Source organism: Rhinolophus sinicus, chromosome 4 (assembly GCF_057876585.1).
Source record: "Rhinolophus sinicus isolate RSI-liver-muscle chromosome 4, RSI-T2T, whole genome shotgun sequence".
Classification (NCBI taxonomy): domain Eukaryota; kingdom Metazoa; phylum Chordata; class Mammalia; order Chiroptera; family Rhinolophidae; genus Rhinolophus; species Rhinolophus sinicus.
In genome coordinates, this window is record NC_142504.1 from 15,340,653 (window position 1) to 15,363,890 (window position 23,238).

Genomic DNA, 23,238 nt, shown 5'->3' on the forward strand with positions numbered 1-23,238 from the left:
CGGCTGTTTTCGAACATTTCAGTTCGAAAACCGAGGTACCATTGTAACTGCAAGTTTTACAGCAAGTGAATGGAGAAAGAGGGGACCTATTTTAAAAAGAGTGTTTAGGGAAGGCCTCTCAGGGGAGGTGACATTTCCGCTGAGATCTAAAGAAAGAGCTGTGTGAAAAAAACATAGTGTCCAAACTACTCACCCGCCTGTTCCCAGAATGTAATTAGCTTCTTACTGATGTATGTTTAGTTATTTCCAATCTTTTCTTAAAACATTTAAAACATTCTCATATATACTTCTTTGCACACATGTGGAAGTAGGACAAATTCCTAGGATTTATGCTGGGTCAACAGATGTGTGCATTTTTTTTTTTTTAATGGATTCTACCCAGTAGCCCTTCAAAGATGTTTATGATTTAAATTCCTACCAACAATGGCTAAAAGGGTCAATTTCGGTAAAAACTAACTGGAACTTTAAGCAACCAGAACCAGCGGGGAGGGTCTATGGGAGGAGTTAGGGCTCACGGAAGTTCTCAAGCTCTACTAATGGCTAGAACTCTACGCGTGAGAATCCCACAGGAATAACTCTGTTTATAATAAAGCGCTAGTTCTAACTTACCCTTCCCTTAATTTCCTTTTCCCTCCACCTTGGCAAGCAGGCCGGAGTGTGCCCGTGTCTGCAAGCACTGGGTTGCAATCCTTTCTTTGTCCCAAATAAACCCTTTTTGGGGATGAAACACCTAGTCGATACTATTTTTCAGTCAACAATTTATAGATGAAAACTGGTTTCTCATGGTAGTTTTAATTTATATTTCTCTTATTAGAGTGAGGCTGAACATCTTTCACAACTTCAAAAGCATTTCTTTCCTTTTCTGTGAATTGTCTGAGGACTTTGCCCCTTTTTCTGCTGGGGTGTTAGTCCTTTTTTCATTGGTCAGTAGTAGCATCAGATCATTTTTACTCACCCCCTCCCATCCAGTCAGTCTCTGCAGCAGTGCAAGAGCGGAAGTGGCAAGACCAGTTACAAGTCCATTGCAATCATCTAAGTGAGAGTAGATGACTGTCTGGGAAAAGGTGCTGGTAACCGACAGAGAACTGGAAGAATCCCTGATATATTGTGGGAAAGGAAAAGGGCTTGTGGATGCACTAGAAATGGGAGATTAAAGAAAGGGAAGAATTAACAATGACGCCTAGATTTCTGGCTTGAATAATTTGGTAGATGGTTATGAAGAGAACAGTGTAAAAGGGAAACAGAGTTCTTCCATTTTGGATGTTAAATTTGAGATGTGAAAAGTCAAGTTGAAATATTTATTACGCTGGTGAGGTAAGAATCTGGAATTTTGAGCAAAGATTTGAACTGGAGGTACAAATTGGGAACACATCAACATAGAAAAACAAAACACAGGAACTGATGAGATTCTGGCGAGAGAGTACAAAGCAAAGAGAAGGAGCTGAACCCTGGTACGGCAACGTCCATTCAGAAGTCAGGCAGGGAAGCCAGCACAGAGACTGAGGACGGGAAGTGGAGTGGGGTTGGGGGGAAAGCAGGGGATAGCAACATCTAGAAAGCCAAGGGTTTCCAGAAGAAGGGAGTAGTTGATTATGTTTTTGCATGCTGCTTGGAGGTTGCACAAGGACAGAAAAGTATCCACTGGATTTCACAATAAGAAAGCTGTTAGTGGCCTTTGAAAAATCAATTTAGTGTGGAAGCCAAATGACACTGTGTGGAAGAGTAAATGGGAGGTGACAAATTGGAAACAGTGTACAGATGATTCACTCAAGAATTCTGGCTACAGAATGGAGAAATGGGTCAGAGCAGCGTTTTGTTTTGTTTGGAAGATGAGAGAGACACTAGAGTATGTTTGTAAGGGCATGACTTAGGAGAAAGAATAATGGCACAGCAAGGTCTGCCAGAAGGCAACAGAGGATGGACTCCGAAGCACAAGTGGCAGGATGGATTTTGAAAGGAAAAATAAATACAGCCTTTATTTCAAGATAAGCAGTAGAAAGTGGATGCAAGAATATATTTGAGGATTTGGTAGTGGGAAGATCTATCTATTCTTACTTTTAAGGGTATTTTTGAAAAGGAGAAATGGATATTGAAACTACGTCCACAAATTATTATTGCCCCCTTGAGTGCGGGGCTGGACTTTGTGAATTGCTTCTCACAAACAGAACAAGGCGGAAGTGATGGTGTAGAGCACGGTGGCTTTCTCCTTGCACTCTCTCTGTGACAGCCAGTGCACTCACATTGGAAGGACATCCAAGCTATCTATGGAGAGGCCCACTTGGCAAAGAACAAGCCTCCTGGCCAACAGCCATGTGTGATCCATCATGGAAGTGGATCCTCCAGCCCCAATCAAGCCTTCAGATAAATGTAACCCAACCAACATCTTGATTACAACCTCATGAGACTCTGAGTGAGAACCACCCAGCTAAGCTGCTGCAGAATTTCTGCCCCACAGATACTGTGGGATAATAAATGTTGGTTGTATTAAGCCATTATGTTTTGGGACATTTTTTTATGTGACAATGGAGAACATAAACATGAAAAAAGTGCTTTTCGCATCTGTATTTTTTTGTATGCCTTGCTAATATTTTACTGTTTGTGGGGATGGAGCCCCAGAGAGTAGTTTACAGGCTCTCGGCCTCACGTGGAAGGGTGCTGGCTCGGCTGTGGCTGATTGGCTGTCGGCTGTGGCCGGTTAGCCGATTGGCCGCCAGTATGACTGCTGCGGCTACAGAGGAGAGCCGAGGACTGCCGAGGATTGCCGAAGAGCCGAGCAGAGCCAAAGAGAGCGGAAGAGGAGAGCCGAGGAGAGCGGAAGAGAGGAGAGGAACAGAGTTGAGAGAGTGGAAGAGAGTCGTTGGTTGGTCGGTGGAAAGGCTGACGGCAGGTCGCGCGTCTGGTGAACCCAGCCTCCAGTGAGACCATAGTGGTATGACTCCCCTACCTATGGCTCCGTGAGTGTTCCTTTTTGGCCTCACCATATCCTGCGTTCTTGTGTGGGGAGCGGGATCAGAGACCCCACAGGCCGCCCCGCCTGAAAAATGGCGGGCGAGCAGGCCTCCGCGCACGACAAATGGCGCAGCAAGCAGGGTCTCCCCCACGACACTGTTTCATATGAATATGCCCAAGAGTGATTCCTGAATGTCTTTGATGCATGTGTGCTTTTGTTTTGTTTTGTTTTTAAGATCTTGGTATCACTGGCATGCCAGTTTTGAAAAAGAATTGGGAAGTTTTGTGTAACAGAATTCCTTGTTGGAAAGTTTGAAAGAATTCTTGAATTCTGCCAGCACTAGTTTTTGTTTGTTTTTGTTTGTTTGTAAAGAAACTATACTGACGGTGTTTTCAACTTCTTTGTTGGGGTTTGCCAAACAGCCCTCAAAAAGGGCAGTTCTCATTTACACTGTCATCGGTGGTATCTGAGCACATCTATTTCCTCACACGCCACCCACTCTGGGTTTGTTTCTCAATATTTCGCTAATTAGAAGGCTACAAATGCAGCTCGTTAGCGGCTATAATCTTGGCGGTATCAACGTACATGTGAAACAAGTGGTGACTATGAAGACGACGGGGCGGGGCTCTAGACCAAAGTGGGGGACAGAGCTGAAGGGAAGAGTATGCCTAAGTATCTTAAAGACGGGGGGCATGAGGAGCCAGAGGAGCCCGAGAGGAAAGTAGGAGTCAGAGTAGGAGTCTGAGCTTTGCTGCCTGTAGTATTTCTTCTTCCTCTTTGGCCACAGAGAGAGGCAGGAGGAGAAGGTGAGACCTGGGGCAAGTCCTTTCAGTGTTGAACATCTGGTTTCCTGAGATGGCACGTTCCAGTTTTGACATTCCAGTGGTCTATGAACAATAGCTGTATCATTTATCACCCCAAACAGTCCATTTTTTGAGAGGGCAAGAGGGTGCTATTAACAATTAAGGTGGACAACAGGCATACCCCAAGACTGTCCCAAATGGCCACTCTATCCATAAGGCCTCAGGGGAAAAGGACTGCATAACAATCAAGAATCTTGATGGCAGACTGCAAAGTGTTGACTGAATCCCGCAGACCTGGGGAAAAGAGATACTTAAACTTGTACAGCCTTAGTTATTCAATAAATATCGTCTTAGCTAGTCCTTCCCTTACTCATTCAACTATCACTTATACGAGTGAAGCTAACAGAAACGTGTGTTACAAGAAGTGATGAATGGCCATTACATAGGTTTTGTTGTTTGGGGGCAGGAGGGAGCTTTTGTTCCTTTTGGACGTAATACAGTCAATGCACTAACAATTATGTACATTCAAACTTGATTATTTTAAATTCAATCTTCAGCTGTAAATAGGGTACTGCATTGTAGTCTCCATGTTTATTACTTTTCTGTAATATTTAAGAGTTGCTTAAAAGTATACAAAATGTAGTTTTTTTTAAAAAAGCCGATTATTTCCTTTTTGCCCTCTTTGAAGGGAAGGGTTGTTCCTACATGGCTAGAACCATAATAAACAACGTATCAGTAATTTGTTAACACAAGTACTGCGGTATATTAGTAACAATCTTGTAGCCCTGTTTTCCAAAAATTCACCTTATTTCTATCAGTTCAGTATATTGCACTAATTGTTTTAGGTATTTTCATTATATGAAACCTACAATGTGTCAAAGATAATTTAATCTAGTTAAGCGCTGAACTGCTAGTATAACTTGTACATTTACAGTAATTCAGAATTAGTAAGGAAAACAGTTCACCGGTGTTTAGTTTTGTATTTAGGTGGTGCTCAGGCTGGAATAAAGTGGTACAAAATGGAAAAAAAAGAAGGGATGAATGAGAAGAATTGTCCCCAGGTTAGTGTGACTGCCCATGGAGCTGTGTAACCCAAATCCCCCCTCCAGGAAGGACTGAGGCAGCTTCTGGGGACCAGTGGGCAGACGGCATCCAGCTGTGCATTTACAGACTGCCTCAACTGCTAAGAGCGACTTCGGCCAAGGTCACAGCCTTCTCAGGGCACCCGCCTCCCACAACTGAGCAGGGAGGGGACGAAGGCCTTACCACCTCGACGCCACGTAAGCCCTAGAGCTCCCGTAGCCTATATCACAGCGTGGCTCCTGCTTCTGCTGTCATCCTGGTTTCGTGTCCTCCCTTCCACAGCTGTAGCGGTCAGGGTCCTCCCTTATAAACATTCTGCACACCGAACTCAAGTCTCAGAGTCCCCTTCCCAGAGAGCCCAATTCGTGACAGTTAACAATTCTATCTTGGCGGGGAGAGAGGAGAGACCAGAGTCGCAAGGCAGGGAGGGGTGGAGGATTCAATATTATTATAATATTTCCATTTACAAAGGGAAAAAGGCCTCTCGCACTTGTAATGTAGCTTGCACAGTCCACGAGGCCCCACAAAAGCTTTGGGGCCAAGAGGGCTCAGGTCCCCAACTGCTGAGGAACAAGGCCCATCCTCCTACCAGCTGTGTGACCGTGGGCCACTCTGAACCCCCCATTTCCTCGTCTGTGAAAAGACATTTTTGTATTTACATTTTAAGAAATTAGTTGAGAAAAAGCATTTTATATATTTTGAAGACGTTATATAAACGTCAATTACCACTGCTTTCTACTGCTTCTTGATTCTGAGGCGCTGCCATTAATGACCAACCGCTGGCAACTCAATCAGGATGTGAGGAGAAAGCAGTGCCAGCCCCTGGTGGCCGGTAATTACTATCTCTTTGCTCTTTTCCTGTTTTTCCCAACTCTGACATGGAGCTGAGGTGCAGAGCATATGTGCTTTACAAGGACTACTGTACATACTGGAGATTTATGGTCCATGCTCGTAAGTCAAAGAATGGGTAAGCTAAACCCATCATTAAGTGACTTTTTATTTGTGTGTAGGTGGTATTTTACTCTTGTGGGGCTGGGCCGCAATAAAAAAAAGAAAGTTTCCACGCTCCACATAGGAAGCCATCGTAAACCTGGGAGCTGGGGTGTCTAATCACAACCCAAAATCCAGTGACTTACACTGAACTGGCCCCTGCGAGAAAGGCCCTCCCCACCACCACAGTCCTTTGGGAAGCAACCCCTCTCAGACGATGCCCGAATCCAGAACCCTCTCAGTGTGGGCCCCTTAGCTAACCCCGGTTCTCCTGGCTCTAAAATCCCATGGCCTCCAGGTTTTCTCTTATGACACTGATCCGATTCTCTCTAGAATTACAACTATTTGGATCTTTCCTACTGGCCTGGAAACATGGTATCTGTCCTTCAGCTGTCAATTCACCCTTGCCACCACTGAAGGTTCTGAGTCAATGTAATGGGAAGGGGAAGACCTGAGCAAACCTGGGCTTGTCTCTTCCTGCCCCGTCTCTGAAGTTCTGGTAACTGGAAACGTGACTTCTAAGCCTGCTCATCATTCTGTACTGGGACCTGGAAAACGTGATGGAGAGTGTGACTGAAAAACCTCTGTGAACAGTCCCAGTGGGCTTAGCGGGGCCTTTCCTTCATTCATCGGTGGGAGGAAGGACAGACCTGCGCTGACCTTTAGGGCTGGATGAATCTTCAGAGACAACAAACAGTGGGGTGCCTATGAGGAGGACGACATCAGAGGGAGAGGGGGGAAGGCCAGTGGATTCTGAAGTCCATCTCTAGACTGGAGGCCAGCTGGAGTCATCAGGTCTAGAGAGACACAAGGAGCCAGACAAAGAGACTGAGTTCTGTTTGGCCCGCATGGTTTGTAACAGCAGTTTATAATTAGAGCTCCCATTTATTGAGCACTCGCTATGGGCGAGGACCACATATATGATCTCATTTCAGTTGCTCAGCATCCCTCTTACAGGAGGAAACTGAGGCACAGAGAGGTTAAGCAACTTGCCTTAAAGTCACACAGCAAGTAAGTGACAGAACCAGGACTTGGCTGCAGGCATTTTTAACATCAGAACCAGCCAGCTCTTAGACACTGTCCTGGTACTTGTTTGTCCCTGCAAAGGCACGTGTGTCCTCTAGAAGCTGTCCCCTGCAAACTCGGGGGCTCCTGTGCTGGCTGGCTTCTGGCTGGGTCCATCCGTGGGAGGCAGGAGCAGGAGACAGGAGGGCGAGCATAGGAGAGGCCAGGGCATTTCTCCCTCTTGATCTGCATGTGACAACAGCTCCTGCTCACCCTCCCTGGCCCTGTGAACACTCTTGACCCCGGTCTGGGTGCCCCCAGCCCTGTCCGCTCCTGTAAGAAGTCATTCATTAAGTCCCTTCATACGAGCCATATGCGGTGAACGCTACTTTCCGCCGGAAGCCTGACTGCACCACCACTACCCACACAGCTCCCACTTGCTTCACACTGTGTCACACAGATGAGAACAGCAGTGGTGGGAAGAGCTGACTCCACCCGTGAAAATGAAGCTCCTGTCTGAATATCCCTTTATCATGCAAAACAGCTGGCTCAATGCAAGGTATGAATCTTGTTTGGCTCGTGGGTCCCACCAAAAACCAACCATGGAAAACTGCTGGTGAGATAATTCGGGAATTGGAATACTGATTGGATATTTGATGTCAAGGAATTATTGATTTTTTAGGTGTACTAATGGCATGATGGTTATGTTCACGAGAGGCCTTGTATTTCAAGGATAGACACTGAAATATTTCTGCCTCCTTCACGTAACAGTTCTTTCAATATTTGAGTTGAGGATCTCGTTGTTGTTCTTGTTCCTTTCTCAGTCTGAGCCTCTCAGCATGGAACACCCCCAGGCTGTCCAACCACTTCTGCATGATTTCTCCCTTGCGGGAGAGAAAGGTTCCTTTCTCGCCAAAGCAGGTCCCAGCATGACCCAGTGGGACAGGAGTTTCCTGGAGTTTCGACCCCCAGCTCTGGTGCAATAAGAACAAACCATCTGCCAAACATCTACTCACATGCAGTGTTTGTTCCTTAGTCCTCACCAGAACTCTCCCAGAAAGCGGTTAATATTCTCCTCCCGCAAAGACTGCCTGGGAAGACGAGATCTGGGACGGTGTGACGACTACTTTAGGGCTCAATGTGGCTAGCCTGTCCTACTCGGTCATTCAATTACACGCAAACCCAGGTGTTGCTGTGAAGGTATTTGATAGACCTGGCGAACAGCTACAATCAACCTGGTACTTTAAGACATCACCCAATCAGCTGGAGAGTCTTAAAAGCAAAACTGAGGTTTTCCCAAGGAAGAAATTCTGTCTGCCTCAAGCCTGCAGCAGCAGCTCCTGCTAAGTTTCCAGCTACGCTAGAGTTTGCCAGCCTCCACAACTGGCAGCCAGTTCCTTGAAATAAATCTCTTAGAAGTTGAGTATGTGAGTGTGAGTGTGAGTGTGTGTGTGTTCTGTTCTCTGGAGAAACCTGACTGATACTGAGTCGTATCCTGTCTCAAAAGGTCGCGCCACTATGACCACAGGTCTGGCATCTATGCCACGGTCCAGACTGCACCAACCACTGCCTGCAACTTAACCCAAAACCACCAGGTGTGGAGCCGAGCCTCACCAGCTTCAGCTGCCCAGAAATGTATCTGAATATTAACAGCGATCCTTAACAACTAGATTTTGAGACTACACGATCCATATCGACAGCCTGCCGCGATATGAATGGGAGAAGCTTGTTTGTACACCTGTAGACTTGTAGTGGGTGGAAGGCATGCTTTACCTGGTTACAAAGAACAGTGACTTGTTCTATTCCAGGCAAGGTTGCTAACTTGCTACGTATATAACTTTAGGTCATCCTGTTTCACCACCTGATTAATTATAATGCCAACCTGAAAGTCTGCTTTCCACTGCCCCCATCCACTCAAATTGGCATTCAATGGTCAGATGGCCCATCAGGATTTCAGATCTGACCTACTTTCTAGTTGGACTCTGGCCTTGAAGGACCCAAGACACATGCAAGCTCACGGTATCAAGCCAACATGAAGGCATGGATGAGTGCTCAACAGATGCTGGCGGAACTGGCCGACGTCTCAGGCTGTCAAGGTGCTGCTTGCAGGTTAAAGTGAAGAGCCATTTTCCACACTCAAGACAGTGCGGTTCAAAGTAGAGAATGCAAAGCCCCACTAGAGAAATAGTGCAGATATTTCTGTAATAGGGCTTGAAGGAAAAGAACAGGAAATGCTTGCAGATGAGTGACAGTTGAGATGAATGAGAATTTAACAGTAAAGGACTTGGGAGGAATGAAAGGACGCATTCTGGCCAAAGGTAACAAAGCACAAGGCAGGAAAAGCATGGGGCTGTCTGGGGAAAAGAAGGGAGAAAAGTTTGGCTGCAAAGTAGGCTACAAGCGGAGGATCATGGGAAATGAGCTCAGCTAAGGCAGTTGGGGAGTTGGGTCACATTTGGCGAAATAAGGAGCCTTGAATGACAACATATTAAATTGGTAGGTAATAAGGATCTAGTGGAGGCCCCCAAATGACAGCGGAGAAAACCAAGGCGTGCTCTGGAAACAAGCACCGGCAGTGGAACAAAGAGAAACAAATGGGGGAAGGGGCATTACAGAGCCCCAGCTGAATTAATAGCCGTAGCGGACATTATCGAGGGCTTCCCATGTACCAACCCTGCTGAACTTGCATGATACTCTTACCATCGCATTTTAAGGATAAGGGAATCAAGGCGCAGAGAGGGTAAGAAGTGTGCCCAGATCATACAGTCAGTCAGCAGTGGAGCCCAGACCTACGGCTACCCAGCTGGCCTGACTCCAGGGCCAGAGCGCCTGACCACCAGGCAAGCCTGCCCCCGAGCGGGGGCCTGGGCTCTGCACGCTGATTTCTGAGTGGAGCTGAGAAGTAGGGGGAATGAAGAGGAGATCGATGCAAGGTAACTGCAAAGATGTCGTCTCCATAACCTACCAATTGAGGTGACTGCAAAAAGTCTGAAATAGGTTCCTCATGGTTCCTGCACATCGAGCCAGCAAAACACCCCAGATTTGCTCACAAGTATATACACCAAGTCCTGCTGCAAACGATCGCACACAAACCAGCTTCTTCCAGAAACAGTTTCAAACAGCTTCCTATTTGCTAAGCAAGCTGAACACCCCAAGAGTTGCCAGGAAAAGGGAGGTGGTGACTGTGTAACAAATTGAATTGTATCCCTCAAAATTCATGTTGAAGTCCTAACCCTCAAGTACCTCAGAATGTGACCTTATTCGGAAATTGGAGCATTAGAGATGTAATCAGTTAAGATGAATAGGTGGGCTTCTAATCCAGTCTGACTGGTATCCTTTTAAAAAGCGAAATTTGGATACAGACATGTGCACACGGAGAATGCCATGTGAAGATGGAGGCAGAGACGGGGGTAATGCAGTAAAACCAAGAGTCGCCAAAGACAGCAAACTACCAGACACGAGGGCCTGCAACAGATTCTCTCTCCCAGCCCTGCCGACACCTTGATCTCCAACTTTTCGTCTCCAGAACTGTGAGACAATGCATGTCTCCTGTTTAAAGCGCCCAGTTTGTAGTACTTTGTTCTGGAAGTCCTAGGACACTAACACAGTGACCTATGCCATCCTGTCCCATCAAGACCACAGGGGCGTGTTTACGTTGTCCTGTAGTAAGCAAAAGGAAGAGCCTACTGGGAAACTTCGTGGTGCTGCAATGTATGTAATTATCAGACTACTTCTGTATCCGAGCTGTGAGTTAAAAACAGGCAAGTGTTCGAAATTTCATCTATCTCCAATTGCCCAGGTATCAGGGACATTCTTTGATTTTGAAGGAAAAACACTTTTTACTTTAATAATCCAGGACTTTTCTCTTCCCTTTCCTATTAGAAACAAGTATTGACTGTATCAGATTCTTCCTGTGACCTGAAGAAACCCAGTCCAACGAGCAATAAATCAAGAGGTCCTGTTGGACCCCTCAGCCAGCAGAGGGTGCCTGTCCCAGGTCATGAAACCATATCAAGAGGAACACAAGCTCTCTCAGTTTCAAAGTGGCAACAGCTCCCTGAAATACTGATGCTGGCTGTACGCCTTCACCCCATCTTCAAATATGCTCACACATTCAATTCTGCAAAAACTGTTCACTTCTTTGTTTCACCCGAGCATTATTTTGAGGAACACGTGCTTCCTCGGTTGTGAGTGAATGGCTGTGGTCATGAAGGGAAGCAAGTCTGCCCTGGGGAATTCCGGATTCTGTTTTCAGATAGCGATTGGCCCCACTCAGAAGTGAAACCAAAGCAGCACTTCTTTTGATACTTGGAAAAATCCCCTCTGCCAAAATGTTTTTGCATAAAAATTATGGAAAAATTGTACTATAAAACCGGAGTCTCCTGCAACTCAAATGTAAGCCACCAGAATGATCTATTTAAAAACAGAACAAACCTATGATGTTCCGTGAGGCAAAGCACTCCCCCTTTTGAAGTAACAGTAAAAATAAGTAACATTTATTAAGCACTTAAGACACAACAGGCATAGTTCTAAGTCTGCCATGTGCAATGAATTGTTTCTCACAACAACCCTACGTGGTGGGCACCTTTATTATTCTCATTGTGTAGGTGAGAAGGCAGCACAGATCGGTTAAGAAACTGGCCCAAGGTCACAGAGCTGTAAATGGTAGAGCTGGGATTCAAAACCAGACAACAACACACACCTACACCCTTAACTAACAACCAACCCAGACAAATAGGCAAACAAGTCAAAACGAAATAAAGTGAGTGGGAACAGGTTAAGGAGGGTGGATTGAGGATGGAGGCGAAAGAGGAGAACACAAATTGCATTCCAAGCTCTGGGCTGGCACTTCATATGCTTTTCCCACTTAATTGGCACAACATTTCAGAGGTAAGCATTATTCTCCCACTTGACTGATGAAACACTGAAGCTTGGGGTGATTAAAGTAACCTATAAGGGGGCACATCACTAAAGTGATGCCTCCAAACCCAGATTTGTGGATTGCAAAAACCGGTGTTTTCCCAGCGCATTTTCTCCCCGAGTCATGGTTTCATATTGTAACCTCAGCATTACAGATGGTACAATCTGCTTTTCAAAATCAATCCAGCACTGAAGACAGTGGGCCAGGAATGAGTAGTGATGGGCGTTACCCCATTCCAGCTGCATGTCTGTCCAGAGAACCTGAGTATACTGCAGGTGCTTAATTAATGTGCCAGTCTGGGAGTCAGGAAACTCAGGTTCTAGCCCCACTTCTGGCACTAATTAACTGTGTGCCTTTAGCCGAATCCCCTAACCTCGCTGGGCTTCTATTTTCCTCAAATACAAATTGGATATAAGGTTGCCCGGCCTGTGTACCTCACAAGGTTGAGGTACCAATATTAGTTGGTTGATGGCATTACCAATAAAGGTGAACTGGCCGTGCAAACTGTTTAAGGTGCTCTCCAGCTGACCATCGCCAGAATGCACATAACCAGCTACCACAGTCCAGCAGGTCCACACATGCCAACCGGGAAAGGCACAGCCAGAATGGCCTCCTACGAACTTCACCCTCTCCCCTAGGAAAGCTGGGCTCAGAGCCACCCAGCTCTGGCTGGTCCTAGGCCCCGGAGCTCCCCGCAAGCCTGTCTCGCTTATCTAAATAGGTACCAACCAGGTGATGCTGAGAGGAGGAGGGAAGTCTTTGCAGAGTATGAGGCTCGCCTCCCTCCCGGTCCCTGTATACTTTGCAAGCCAGTTGGCATTCAGCTGTGAGGGGGGCAGGGTGCCATCTGGTACAGCATCCAGCATTGGGTTTCATTCCGTATGTTACAGAATCAGGAAAGGTACAGGGCAGCACGCACCTCCGTTAAGGAGGCAGAGGATTCCGGAGAGTGACCAGAATGAATGTGTGGGAAGAACCTTCCCAGTTGGTTGAGAGCAGACAAGAGCCCACCAAGACTCTCGCAAACCCTCACCCCATTAATTCTGGCCCCAGGAAGAGGAAGGGATCAAATCTGCATAACAGTGAATCACCAAGCACTTCGGCACAATGACCCCTCCAGGAGAGGGTGGAGAAGCTCGTCTGACAACTGCCTACACAAACTGCCTACACAAACGTCTCACAACTGCCTACACAAAGGGCAATTCTGAAGAGCTGCAAACAAACCTGTCTAGCCCCAATTTCCATTTTGCATAAGATTGCACACAAAAACAACGTCCAAGGAACACTTGTTGATCGATATCAATGCATAACACTCAGGTTTGGGCCAAGAAAGAATTTTAAAAGTCCCTCTGAAGGAACTTTGGGTAAGGCGTTTTTGTGGAAATTGGGATTAAGCGTCCTCGGACTGGAAGGGGCCATTAGGGGCAACAGACACTCCAATCAACAGATCTTGGTGAACTGTTTCAAAAGGAAGTTAAACCAAAGGGTTTGAACCTATGAGTCAAAGGGAACCTGTTAGTCACTAGGTGATTATCGGAATACCTCTTTTATGCTAAGCGGTTACACATTTTAGCGCCGGGGATGGTTGGGTCACAGCGGGACAGTCTGCCAGCTGGCCTCACACTGAACACGGCTCCTTAACCCCGGGAGGCAGCTAAAACTGCAATTGGGTTAAAATCCGGGTGGGAGCCATCGCGTTAGGCCCGAAGCGTGGTTCTTAAAGAGAAAGGTGCGACCTCACCGAGGCCAAGGGCTCCTTCGGATCCTGCAGGTCCGGCACGGGTTCCAGAAAGTCATCTCAGCTACACGAGGTACTGAACGAAGGACGTGGGCAAGAAAATTACCAGCATCCCTTCTCCCCTCCCCGCCCCCGAATTACCCTGGACAGCCACCAAACACAAGAAAGGTGTTCCCTACACAAGAAAGGTGTCCCCTATAACCAAAAGGATGATTTCTCAAAAACCTAAAAGCCACAGCTCCAGCACTAACAGCCTTCGTTCCGATTCACAAAAAGCAGAGGCGCAGAGTCGTCTGCGAACCTACAGCAACCCAGGGACCGAAAGTGGAAGGACAGAGGGTGTGCCCCCCTCCCCAGGTCCCTCACACCCTAGAGGGCTCCTGGCCAGCTCTCCCGGCACCGCGCTCGCGTCCCCGCTCTCTTGTTACCTCGCTCGCGCCTCCGCTGGCGTTCCGCACTTGAGCCGTCGGTTCCGCCGGTGTCTCCTCCTCCTCCCCAGCGGCCAAAGGGCTACTTGGAGCCGCTCGGGGGTCCCCGCCACTCTCCGGAGCAGCCTGGCCGCCGCCGTCGGCACTGGCGCCGACTGCTCCTGCCGACGAGGCAGCGGCGGCGCCTAGCAGCCCGTGGGCCCCGTCGGCGTCCCCGGCCGCCACGCTGTGCACCAGCCACGCATCCACGCGGGTACGGGGGATGAATGGGACCCCCAGCGCGCGCACTTCCCGGAGCAGCTGGCCCTCGCGCTCCGCCTCGGGGTCCGGCTCCCGGCCTTTGGGGTGAAGGTGGTCCGCGCGCCCCCACCCTCCCGAGGCCGGGAAGGGGCTGAGCGCGTATGCGGGATTCGTCCGGCCGCCCGCGACCAGCAGTTCATCCTGGAGCAGGGTTGGCGTCGGGAGCAGCAGGTAGAGGTCCAGTTCCACGTCCAGGTGGAGCCCCGCCAAGCTCAGCAGGATAGTGAGGTGCAGGAGGCCGCCGCCGTCGGACCACCACGGCTTCAGGTACTTCATCTCACGCCGCGCGCGGGGGACGCCCCTGCCCGCGCGCCCGCGGGTTCCAGCGCTCCAGCAGCCGCTGTGGCACGTGAGGGCCCCTCGCGCCGCCGGCACCTGCCCGGAAGAGGCAGAAAAGCGAAACAATGGATCCAGGAGCGCAGCAGCCGTCCCGGGTTTCCGGAGCCCGGCACAAAGGCGCTCCCAAGCCAGCCTGCACCGTGCCCGAAGCTCCGGAGAGGCGGAGGAGGAGCCACCTGCGCGCGGCGCTAGCCTGCCGGGCCGCCTAGCAGCTCCGCGCGGCGGCCAGGCCCCGCCCCCGGCCGCGGGCGCAGCCGCCGGGGACACGCCCACTGCCGCCGGGGCCCGCGCCCGTAGGCGGGGCCCGCGCGGGAGGGGCGGGGCTCCCCAGCTCAAGGGCTCTTTATTCCGGGGAACGCAAAGCTTTTTGGGAGCAGGAGCTGTGGGCGCCAAGTGGCCCTCAGCCTCGGACGGGTGGGCTGGGCTGTTGAAGCTGAACGCGCGGGTAGGAGTAAGGGGCCAGGGGTTAGGGATATGGATGGGTGGGAAGGGACCGCATGTGTAGACTGGGGGAGAAAGTTGAGGTACTGGCAGCTTGCAAAGGGCTTCCACCTACGTGAGAACACTGGGCTGCCGCACTGGGTTCAGGAATCTGATCCCTGGAATCCGATTCCATCCCCGCTGTCTGCCAGTCGTGTGACCTCGAGTAGGTTACTTCTCTGTGCCTCAGTTCTCTTATCTGTAAAAGGAGGATACCAGTGCCTGTCCAATACGGATGTGGTGAGGTCAGATGAACTATTATATGTAAAGCCCAGAGTTTGACATACAGATTCCACAGCTGCCATTAGGATCAAAGAGCACTTTTCCAAACCCCTGTTCGCCCTCCCCGCCGTGTGCTCCAGCCTCACAGACTCATCACCTTTCCCTGTTTGTGCCCCACACAATGCTAGCCCTTCCTTCATGGTCTCCTTTGCTCCTTATTAAGGGGCAAAGCGCACAAGCTCTAGAGTTACCCTGCATGAGTTCACATACCCCCTCCACCTGGACCTTGGACAAATTGCTCACTGTGTGCCTCAGTTTCCTCGCTTGTAAAATGGAACTAATAATAGTACCTCCCCAGCAGACCTGTTGTGAGCCCCAAATGAGATGCGTGTCAACCACCAACCACAGCACTTGGTAGGTAGGATGTGCTCTGAGTGTTACCCATTTGTATTACCCATCCTCCAAGGCTTAACCCAAAGATACAACCTGTGTGTTTTCACCATTTGAAACTAATCACTTGCCCCATCTATTCTTTCACACTGCTTTTTCCATATGCCAACAGTGCAACACTTGGCACTTTCCACTTTGTATTCTAGTTGAGGATTGGAGCGACTTGCCCACTGTACATTCTTGAAAGCCAAAAAAAAAAAAAAAAAAAAGTAAAAGAAAACCTGTTTGACTCACCTTTGTGCCTGCATGGTACCTAGCCCTGGGCTTGCAAATGTAGGTTTTACTAACCCTCATTCCCTTCCTTGGGTGCCCAACTGAAGGTTGGCAATTGTGTAGGAAGTTGAGCAAGACTTGTTTTTAAAGGCCCCTTCCTCCGCCTGAGTTTCTCTTCTCTCTTGGGGCTAATGTGATAACTTCATATGAGATTTTAATTTGTCCAGTGAGAACCTGGACAAGGCAGCAGAGTCTGCTTCTGCTTTAAGCCTTGGTAGATGGGTTAGGGGGTGGTGAAAAGCCTGGAAGAGGGATGAAGAGAGATGCTAGCCAGGTCAGCGAGATTTGAGACAGAAACCCTGTTCGCACCACTGAGTTCCTGGATAGGGGATTCAGGTTGTGGGCTCTGTAGGTGTCAGCCGAATTCAGGTTTTTACTGAGGCCCTACTAAATTGCCTGATGCTGTGTTGGAGGCTGTGAAGGATATGAAATGGATACGTTTGCTGGATAAGTTTACGGTTTCATTAAAGAGATTTCCCTAGAAACAAGGGAAAGAATGTTCTCAGATGTCAAAATGTTGAGGAGATGTAAACGACTATAAGGGAAGTGCTGTAAACCAGGTGAAAACAGAGATGGTGCCTTCTTCAAAACGGTATCTTCCAGAATCTTGCATAGAGTGGGTGCTCAAAAAATATTTTTTTCAGTTTAATTGAGGAGTTTACACTTGAGGTGTGTTTTGAGGGATCTGAATAGCCTAGGAAGGGCAATTCAAACTTCCTTCTAACATTAGTTGGGAAGGAGGCTGACCCCTTACCTTTTAAAATATGAATCAACAATCATAGTATCTGTCAGACTGCTCCATTCAAAAGTGTGGCTTAATTCTGGCTTACAGACCAGACTGGTGAAAAGGAGGACACACAAAGGACTTTGAGATAAAATATTAAACAGGAGACTCATAATTAATCCCATATACCCTTGACCTTAATCGTAACAAAAGGTCCCATTTTCAGGAATACAGAAAAGATTGGAGTGAGATTAGAAGGAATGACATCTACTTACGGTTTTGTTTTGTTCTGTTTTTCGTTTCTAGAATCCCTCCATCCAGGAATACCCAAGTGAATAGTGCAAACCATTGTCATATAAAAAGCTTTGAAAAGTCATCTATGTTTATTAAAATCCTTAAATCAGCGCCATTTAAAAGATGTCAATCCACAAACCATTTGCATCTGGTCCAGATGAGGTAAGTAATGGAATTGAGAGTGTTTAGAAATTTTTATAACAATTTGACATTGTTGCCACATCCAACACGTTATCAGTGGTTTGTATGTGTGTGTGTGTTTGTGTCTTTGTTATTTTATTTTTCTAGAAATTAATTTTTATTTTACCAAAGTAGTGACCCACAACAGATTGGAAATGGAAAAAAAAAAGAAAAAGAAGAAGCAGCTGGTCCTTCACCAGATTAGTTTGAAAAGGATTCCCTTAAATTGAATTCCTGTGAGGTAGGCAGGGTCTGAGATGACTTCCAGTTCTCCCCTTTCCTGGAGTGTGGGCTAAATCTAGTGACTTGCTTCTAACAAATAGAATATGGAAAAAAGTGATGGGATGTCATTTCCAAGATTAAGTTATGAAAGGAGTGGCTTCTGTTTTGCATATTGTCTTAGTCTGTTCGGGCTGCTATAACAAAAATACCATAGTGCTGGGTGGTTTATAAACAACAGAAATTTATTGCTCACAGTTCTGGAGGCTGGAAGACCAAGATCAGGGAGCCAGCATGGTCAGGTTCTAATGAGGTGCCTCTTCTGGGCTGCAGACTGCTGACTTCTTGTTTTATCCTCATATGGTAGAAAAAGCAAGGGAGCTTTCTCAGTGGCTTTCATAAGAGTCCTAATTGCATCCATGGTGTTTCCGTCCATCACCTTCTCACTTCCCAAAAGCCCTACCTCCTAATAGGATCATCTTGGGACCGCTGGCCGCCGGCTGCTCCTGGCGGCACAGGGTAGCTCACACCGACCTCTGGCTGCTCACCTGCTGCTCAAGGCAGGAGAGCTGTTGTTTACAATCTTGGCTGTAGAGGGCGCAGCTCACTGCCCATGTGGGAATCAAACCAGCGACATCCGTGTTAGGAGCATGGCACTCCAACCACCTGAGCCACCAGGCGGACCCCCAATGGGGGAGGGGTTAGTTTTAATACATGAATTTGGGGGGTGGGGAATATAGTCAGTCTTTCCATCTCTCGGAGAGGATGCCATGCTGTGAGCAGCCCTATATAAGCTCATAAGGCAAGGTACGAGTGTCTTCAGCCAGCAGCTAGTGAGAATCTGAGGCCTGCCAACAGCCATTTGAGTGAGCTTAGAAGCAGATCCTTCCCCAGTTGAGGTTGGAGGTGACTGCAGCCCTAGCCAAGTCCCTGAGGAAACCAAAGCATGTATCTACATCATACATGGATTCCTGACCCAGAAATGACTCCAAGATAATAAATGTTGTTTCGAGCCACTAAATTTTGGGGTCATTTGTTATGCAGACTAGATAACTAGCATACTCTATGTCAAAGGTGGACATCTGACAAATAAATGGAAAAACTACAAATATTACCGCAGTTGTGCTATCTGGTTAATGATATAGTCAACTCATGCTTCATAACTGTGAAGTACCATTACAGTAGTACATTCTGGTCCCCAGATGCACTTACCTTTTTAAGAGTAAGACTGTAATTTGGCACGAAAGAGAGTTACCACTAAAACACAGCCACTGTCAGCTGATGGGAGGTGAGCAGCAAGGGCTTTCTTCCATGGCAGTTTCTTGTAAGTATCCAAACTCAGAAGGAAAACAGGTGTGAACCTTGGCACCCTTCTTTTAGAAAGTTTCTGCTAATATTAGCCACAGGAAATTTAAATTTGTGGTAGAAATTCCAGGATTAAGCAAAATAGCCTATTCAAAGTCCAAGATATAAATTAAGATATAAGTCATATTATCTAGGAGGAAGAATTAAGCATAAGTAGTTTCAAAACAGGCCTACTCACTAGAATTAAATGACTGCGATTGTTGAGACATTTCGCCAAAGGCTTTTGCAAAATAGATTTATGAAGGGCCTAATTTGCTTTCTTGTACCAGTCTTGGTGGTGGTGGATCAGCTGATACTTGATGAAGAGGAAGAGTTTTTCCTTCTTCTCCTGGTAGTCTGTAATCTTCTGAAAGTTTGACTATAAAGTTGTTTTTTGGACATTAAGGTGGTAATATCCCCCTTACACATGGCATTTGCACTTGGAACTCTGATGCACCCTGGTCTGTACTGGGCCCTTTTCATGCATAATCTCGTTTACTCCTCGCAGCAGCTCTGAGAAGTAGGTATTATTTCCATTTTATATTGTCTAGATAAGGACATGGAGGCTCAGGGACATGAGATCCTGTGCCCAAGGACACGGACGCCTTTGGTAAATGGCAGTCAGAATTCAAACGCACAGTCTCTCCACTTTCAACTGTCGTCCCCCCCTCCTTGGTGCTGTTTTGCTTGTCTATTCATTACCCATCCTCCTCTTCCTGTGGGAGGAAAATGCCCTTTTTCAATCAATGCATTCTTCCCATGACTTTTGAAAGTGTGAAAATCCGCTAAAATCTTATCTTTTCTGCAGAGTTTCAATGGGAAATGAAGTATTAGTTTTGCCCCTTCGTCTGCTGCTCCTTCTTCTTGATCTTTTACACAAAAATAACCAACCCTGTATTGAGGGCATCGTCTCGTGTTTGAGTCTTCGGTGACTCTTGCGTGGTTTTGATTCCTATTGATCCATGCCAGCCTCATTTCTTTTCTTTTCTTTTTTTTTGTTTAATTAAAGTTTATTGGGGTGACAATGGTTAGTAAAGTTACATAGATTTTAGGTGTACAATTCTGTATTTCATCGTCTATAAATCCCATTGTGTGTTCACCACCCAGAGTCAGTTCTCCTTCCATCACGATATGTTTGATCCCCTTTAGGCAGCCTCATTTCTATCAACCACACATAGGAAGCACCCGATTGGTGGCAGTCATTGGGGTAGAAAGACTTTCCCGACAAGCACTTGCCGTCTTAGTAGGGAAGCAGGATGTACACAAGGGAAACACATGCCACTGCTTTGGGAGCCTAAAATTCTCATGTGAGAAATATGTGTGTTTAAGGCCAGGCCTCTGCCAGGGAACCCACAAGCTAAGTAGCTTTGCCACCTCCCACCTACTCTCTGTAGTGTGAATGGGAATTCTTACATTCAGGTTAGGGTAAGGTTCCAGAGTGTACAGTTGGTGTGTGTGTGTGTGTGTGTGTGTGTGTGTGTGCGCGCGCGTGCAAGGGGATTGTGAAGGACAAACAGGGATTTAGGAAGCAAGGTGGAGAGGTGTAGGGGATCTTGGAGTGAGGCTGATCAGGAGGGAATGAGAAGTCTACAGCACGTTTGCGGTGTGTACGCACTTGGGAGCAAAGGGGAGCTACCATTGCCAACCTTGGTCCTGTCCATCAGATCCAAAGCGAGGGACCCCTAACCTGTTCTGAGCCTGGTTCTCTCTAGCCACCCAAGCAAACCTAGTCAGGGTGGCTAACCGCTACAATAAAGAACCCCCAAATCTCAGGGAATTACCCCCCCAAAAAACGTACATTTTTCTAATTTCACAGTTCAAAAGAAGGTTTGGAATAAGGGGAGTCTGCTCTTTGGGGTCATTTGGGGACATAGGCTCTTTCCTTATAGTCCATTGTTGTCCTGTAGGTCCTCAGCTTCTTCTCCATTCAGCTAGCAATGGGGGAAAAGAATGAGAATGAGGCATGGGAGGATTATGGGCTGGGCCTGGAAGTGGCCCCCATGACTTCCATCCACAATCCATTGGCAAGAACTCGGCCACCCGGCCACACCTCCCTGCAACGGAGGCTGGAAGGTGGAGTCCAGCCGTGTTCCCAAGACCAATAGGAGAGCGGGTAGATCTGTCCCTGGCACATCTGGTGAGCCACTGTCCCTGGGTCTTATTCTGCATTCCATTCATTCAGAAACCACTTATTCAGTACCTACTGGCTATCTAGCTCTTTTGATGAAAAAATGTATTGTTAGCCACTCGTAGTGAATTAACACACTCATGCAAACCCAGAGCAGCCTGTTCAAACTTGACAAGTGTAGGAGTTTACGATGCTGCCCAAGCCAGTGGTGCCATCACGGAAAGAGCCTGGGATTCCGGGGTCTAATCCTAGCTTGGCCCAAGCAAGTCATTTGGAAAGGGTACCTGCATCTCTGGACCTTAAGCTTCTTACCTGCACAGTGAGAATTTGAACTGGCCAGGTTTCTATGTTCCCTTCTTGCTTTCATCGTCTCCAAGTCTTGGCCACGACTGAGGATTACGTTCGATTACTACCAAGCTTCAGTCATCTCATGTAACTATGAGACTGTCAGTCCTAAAAGCACTACCACTTTGCTTTGGAAAAGACAGCAAAAAATACTTTCTACCCTCGATGAAATCTCCAGCTGGAAAAAGAATCTAAAAGGCATCTCTCCCCGACTTGTGATGCATCTTTTTTTTGTTAGCACATGAACCTGCTTGATCGTATTTTGAAAGTCTGACACTCACACACTCACATAGATCTTCACTCTTCATCTTCACAGTATTTGATGACAGGGAAACAACACCTAAGTAGGTTGTTGAGAAAGTCACTGATCATCCACAAAGTGGACGAGTCAAGCACCCATAATTGGGAATTAATACGACTACAGTTTGCAGGGGACTGATTTATTGCTCCTCTGCTATAAAAAACTCATTTCAAGGCCAATGACCCTGATCCTTATTTAATAAATTTGATGGGGTTTTTTTATTACCTAAACTGACGATTAGCACCTGAATTCTCTCATTTGTTTAATCATCTCCCTCAAGGATATTTGTATTTTTGATAGCAGCTATAATGTTCTCTTTACAAATTCACATCATTAACCAATTCCTGCTTAACTGTTTCTTTGTCCTTGCTGGTTTTCTGTAATTCCTAGTTTTATTTTCCTGCACTCCAGAATCTCTATCTGACGGTAACTCAGCGCCAGCTTTCTGATTGCCAAACTACTTGTATAAGACAGAAGGCAGGGCATCCAGGGCCATACAGATCTACTTCTAAGCCCCCTGCCAACTCCTGTTTACCTTTTAAAAAGGTAAACACTAGTCAGAGTTATTGCTTGCTGAACAAATGTCTGTGGTATTGTAGTGGCTTAAATAGTGTCTTCCCAAAATTCACACCCACCCCAAACCTCAGACTGTGATTTTAACTGGAAATAGGGTCTTTACAGGGGTAACTAAGGTAAGGATTGAGATGAGATCATACTGGATTATGGTAAACCCTATGTCCAATGGGAGTGTCCTTATAAGAGGCAGAAAAGAACTCACAGACATGTGGAGGGAAGCGATGTGAAGACAGGCAGAGATGGGAGTGATGCTACTGGGAGCCAAGGAACAGGAGAAACCACCAGAAGCTGGAAAAGGCAGGAAGATGTGCCCCCTAGAGCCTCCAGAGGGAGCTTGGCCTGCCAGCACCTTGATTTCAGATGTCTCGCCTCTGGAACCACGTGTGAGAGATACATTTCTGTTGTTCAAGCCACCACCATGTTTTTGCAGTGGTAATTTGTTCTGGCGTTCCAAGGAAACTCGTACAGATTTTTCCTTCCATTTTGGTTTTGTTCTTGTTATTATGTAAGAATTCTTTCTTCCCTGAGTAAAGACTGGGGTACTCTGAGCTTGTGGCAACCTCAGCGCCAGGGGGTGGGAGGGGAGTTAATGTTGATTCTCACGAAGCCTGTTCAGATAAGGGCGGCAGATGGGCGGGTGGCTTGGCGTGGAGGCCACCTGAACCCCGACCTCATCCCTGGGTCTTCCCTTCAAGGCTCCAGCTGCTTCCACCCTTATTTTGTCCCTTCTCTTTCCCCCACAAAACCCTGCCTCAGGCTTTTGTAAGAGAAGTGGATTAAAAGTTATCGTGAATTCCTTTTACAAACTGGAACTAACTTTTGGTTTTCATCCTAAAGATAGAAATAACATATGCTCATTGCAAAACAACACCAACAGATAATACAGGAAGCAAACAAGAACTTACAGTCACCTATAAGTCCACCATCCAAAGATTACTGCTTTTTAAAACGTAATACACATGTAGATACTATGTTTATAAAAATAATTTTGCAGTAATCTATGTGACACATAGATTATATAATAATTTTTATAAAAATAATTTGGTTTGGTAACAAATTGGTTTTGTAGCTGCTTTTTAAGAACCACTTATACTGATGACATCTTCCATATAAAGAAATTGAGTTCCACGTCGTCATCTTTATAG

At 47.0% G+C, this 23,238-nt stretch overlaps 1 protein-coding gene across 4 annotated transcripts in view; it reads right to left on the reverse strand.

The window, feature by feature from the left end:
• The window catches only part of NFE2L3 (NFE2 like bZIP transcription factor 3), a 28,547-nt gene extending 13,743 nt beyond the window's left edge, over positions 1-14,804 (reverse strand). For 3 of the 4 annotated variants that reach the window (XM_019726130.3, XM_019726129.3, XM_019726128.3), the window contains exon 1: positions 13,919-14,804. In XM_019726130.3, coding sequence (XP_019581689.3) covers positions 13,919-14,494 — 576 coding nt within the window. In that variant the 5' untranslated portion in view covers positions 14,495-14,804. The remainder of the gene's footprint in view (positions 1-13,918) is intronic. The other variant, XM_019726131.3, reaches the window with a different exon arrangement.
• Positions 14,805-23,238: the final 8,434 nt, after the last annotated feature.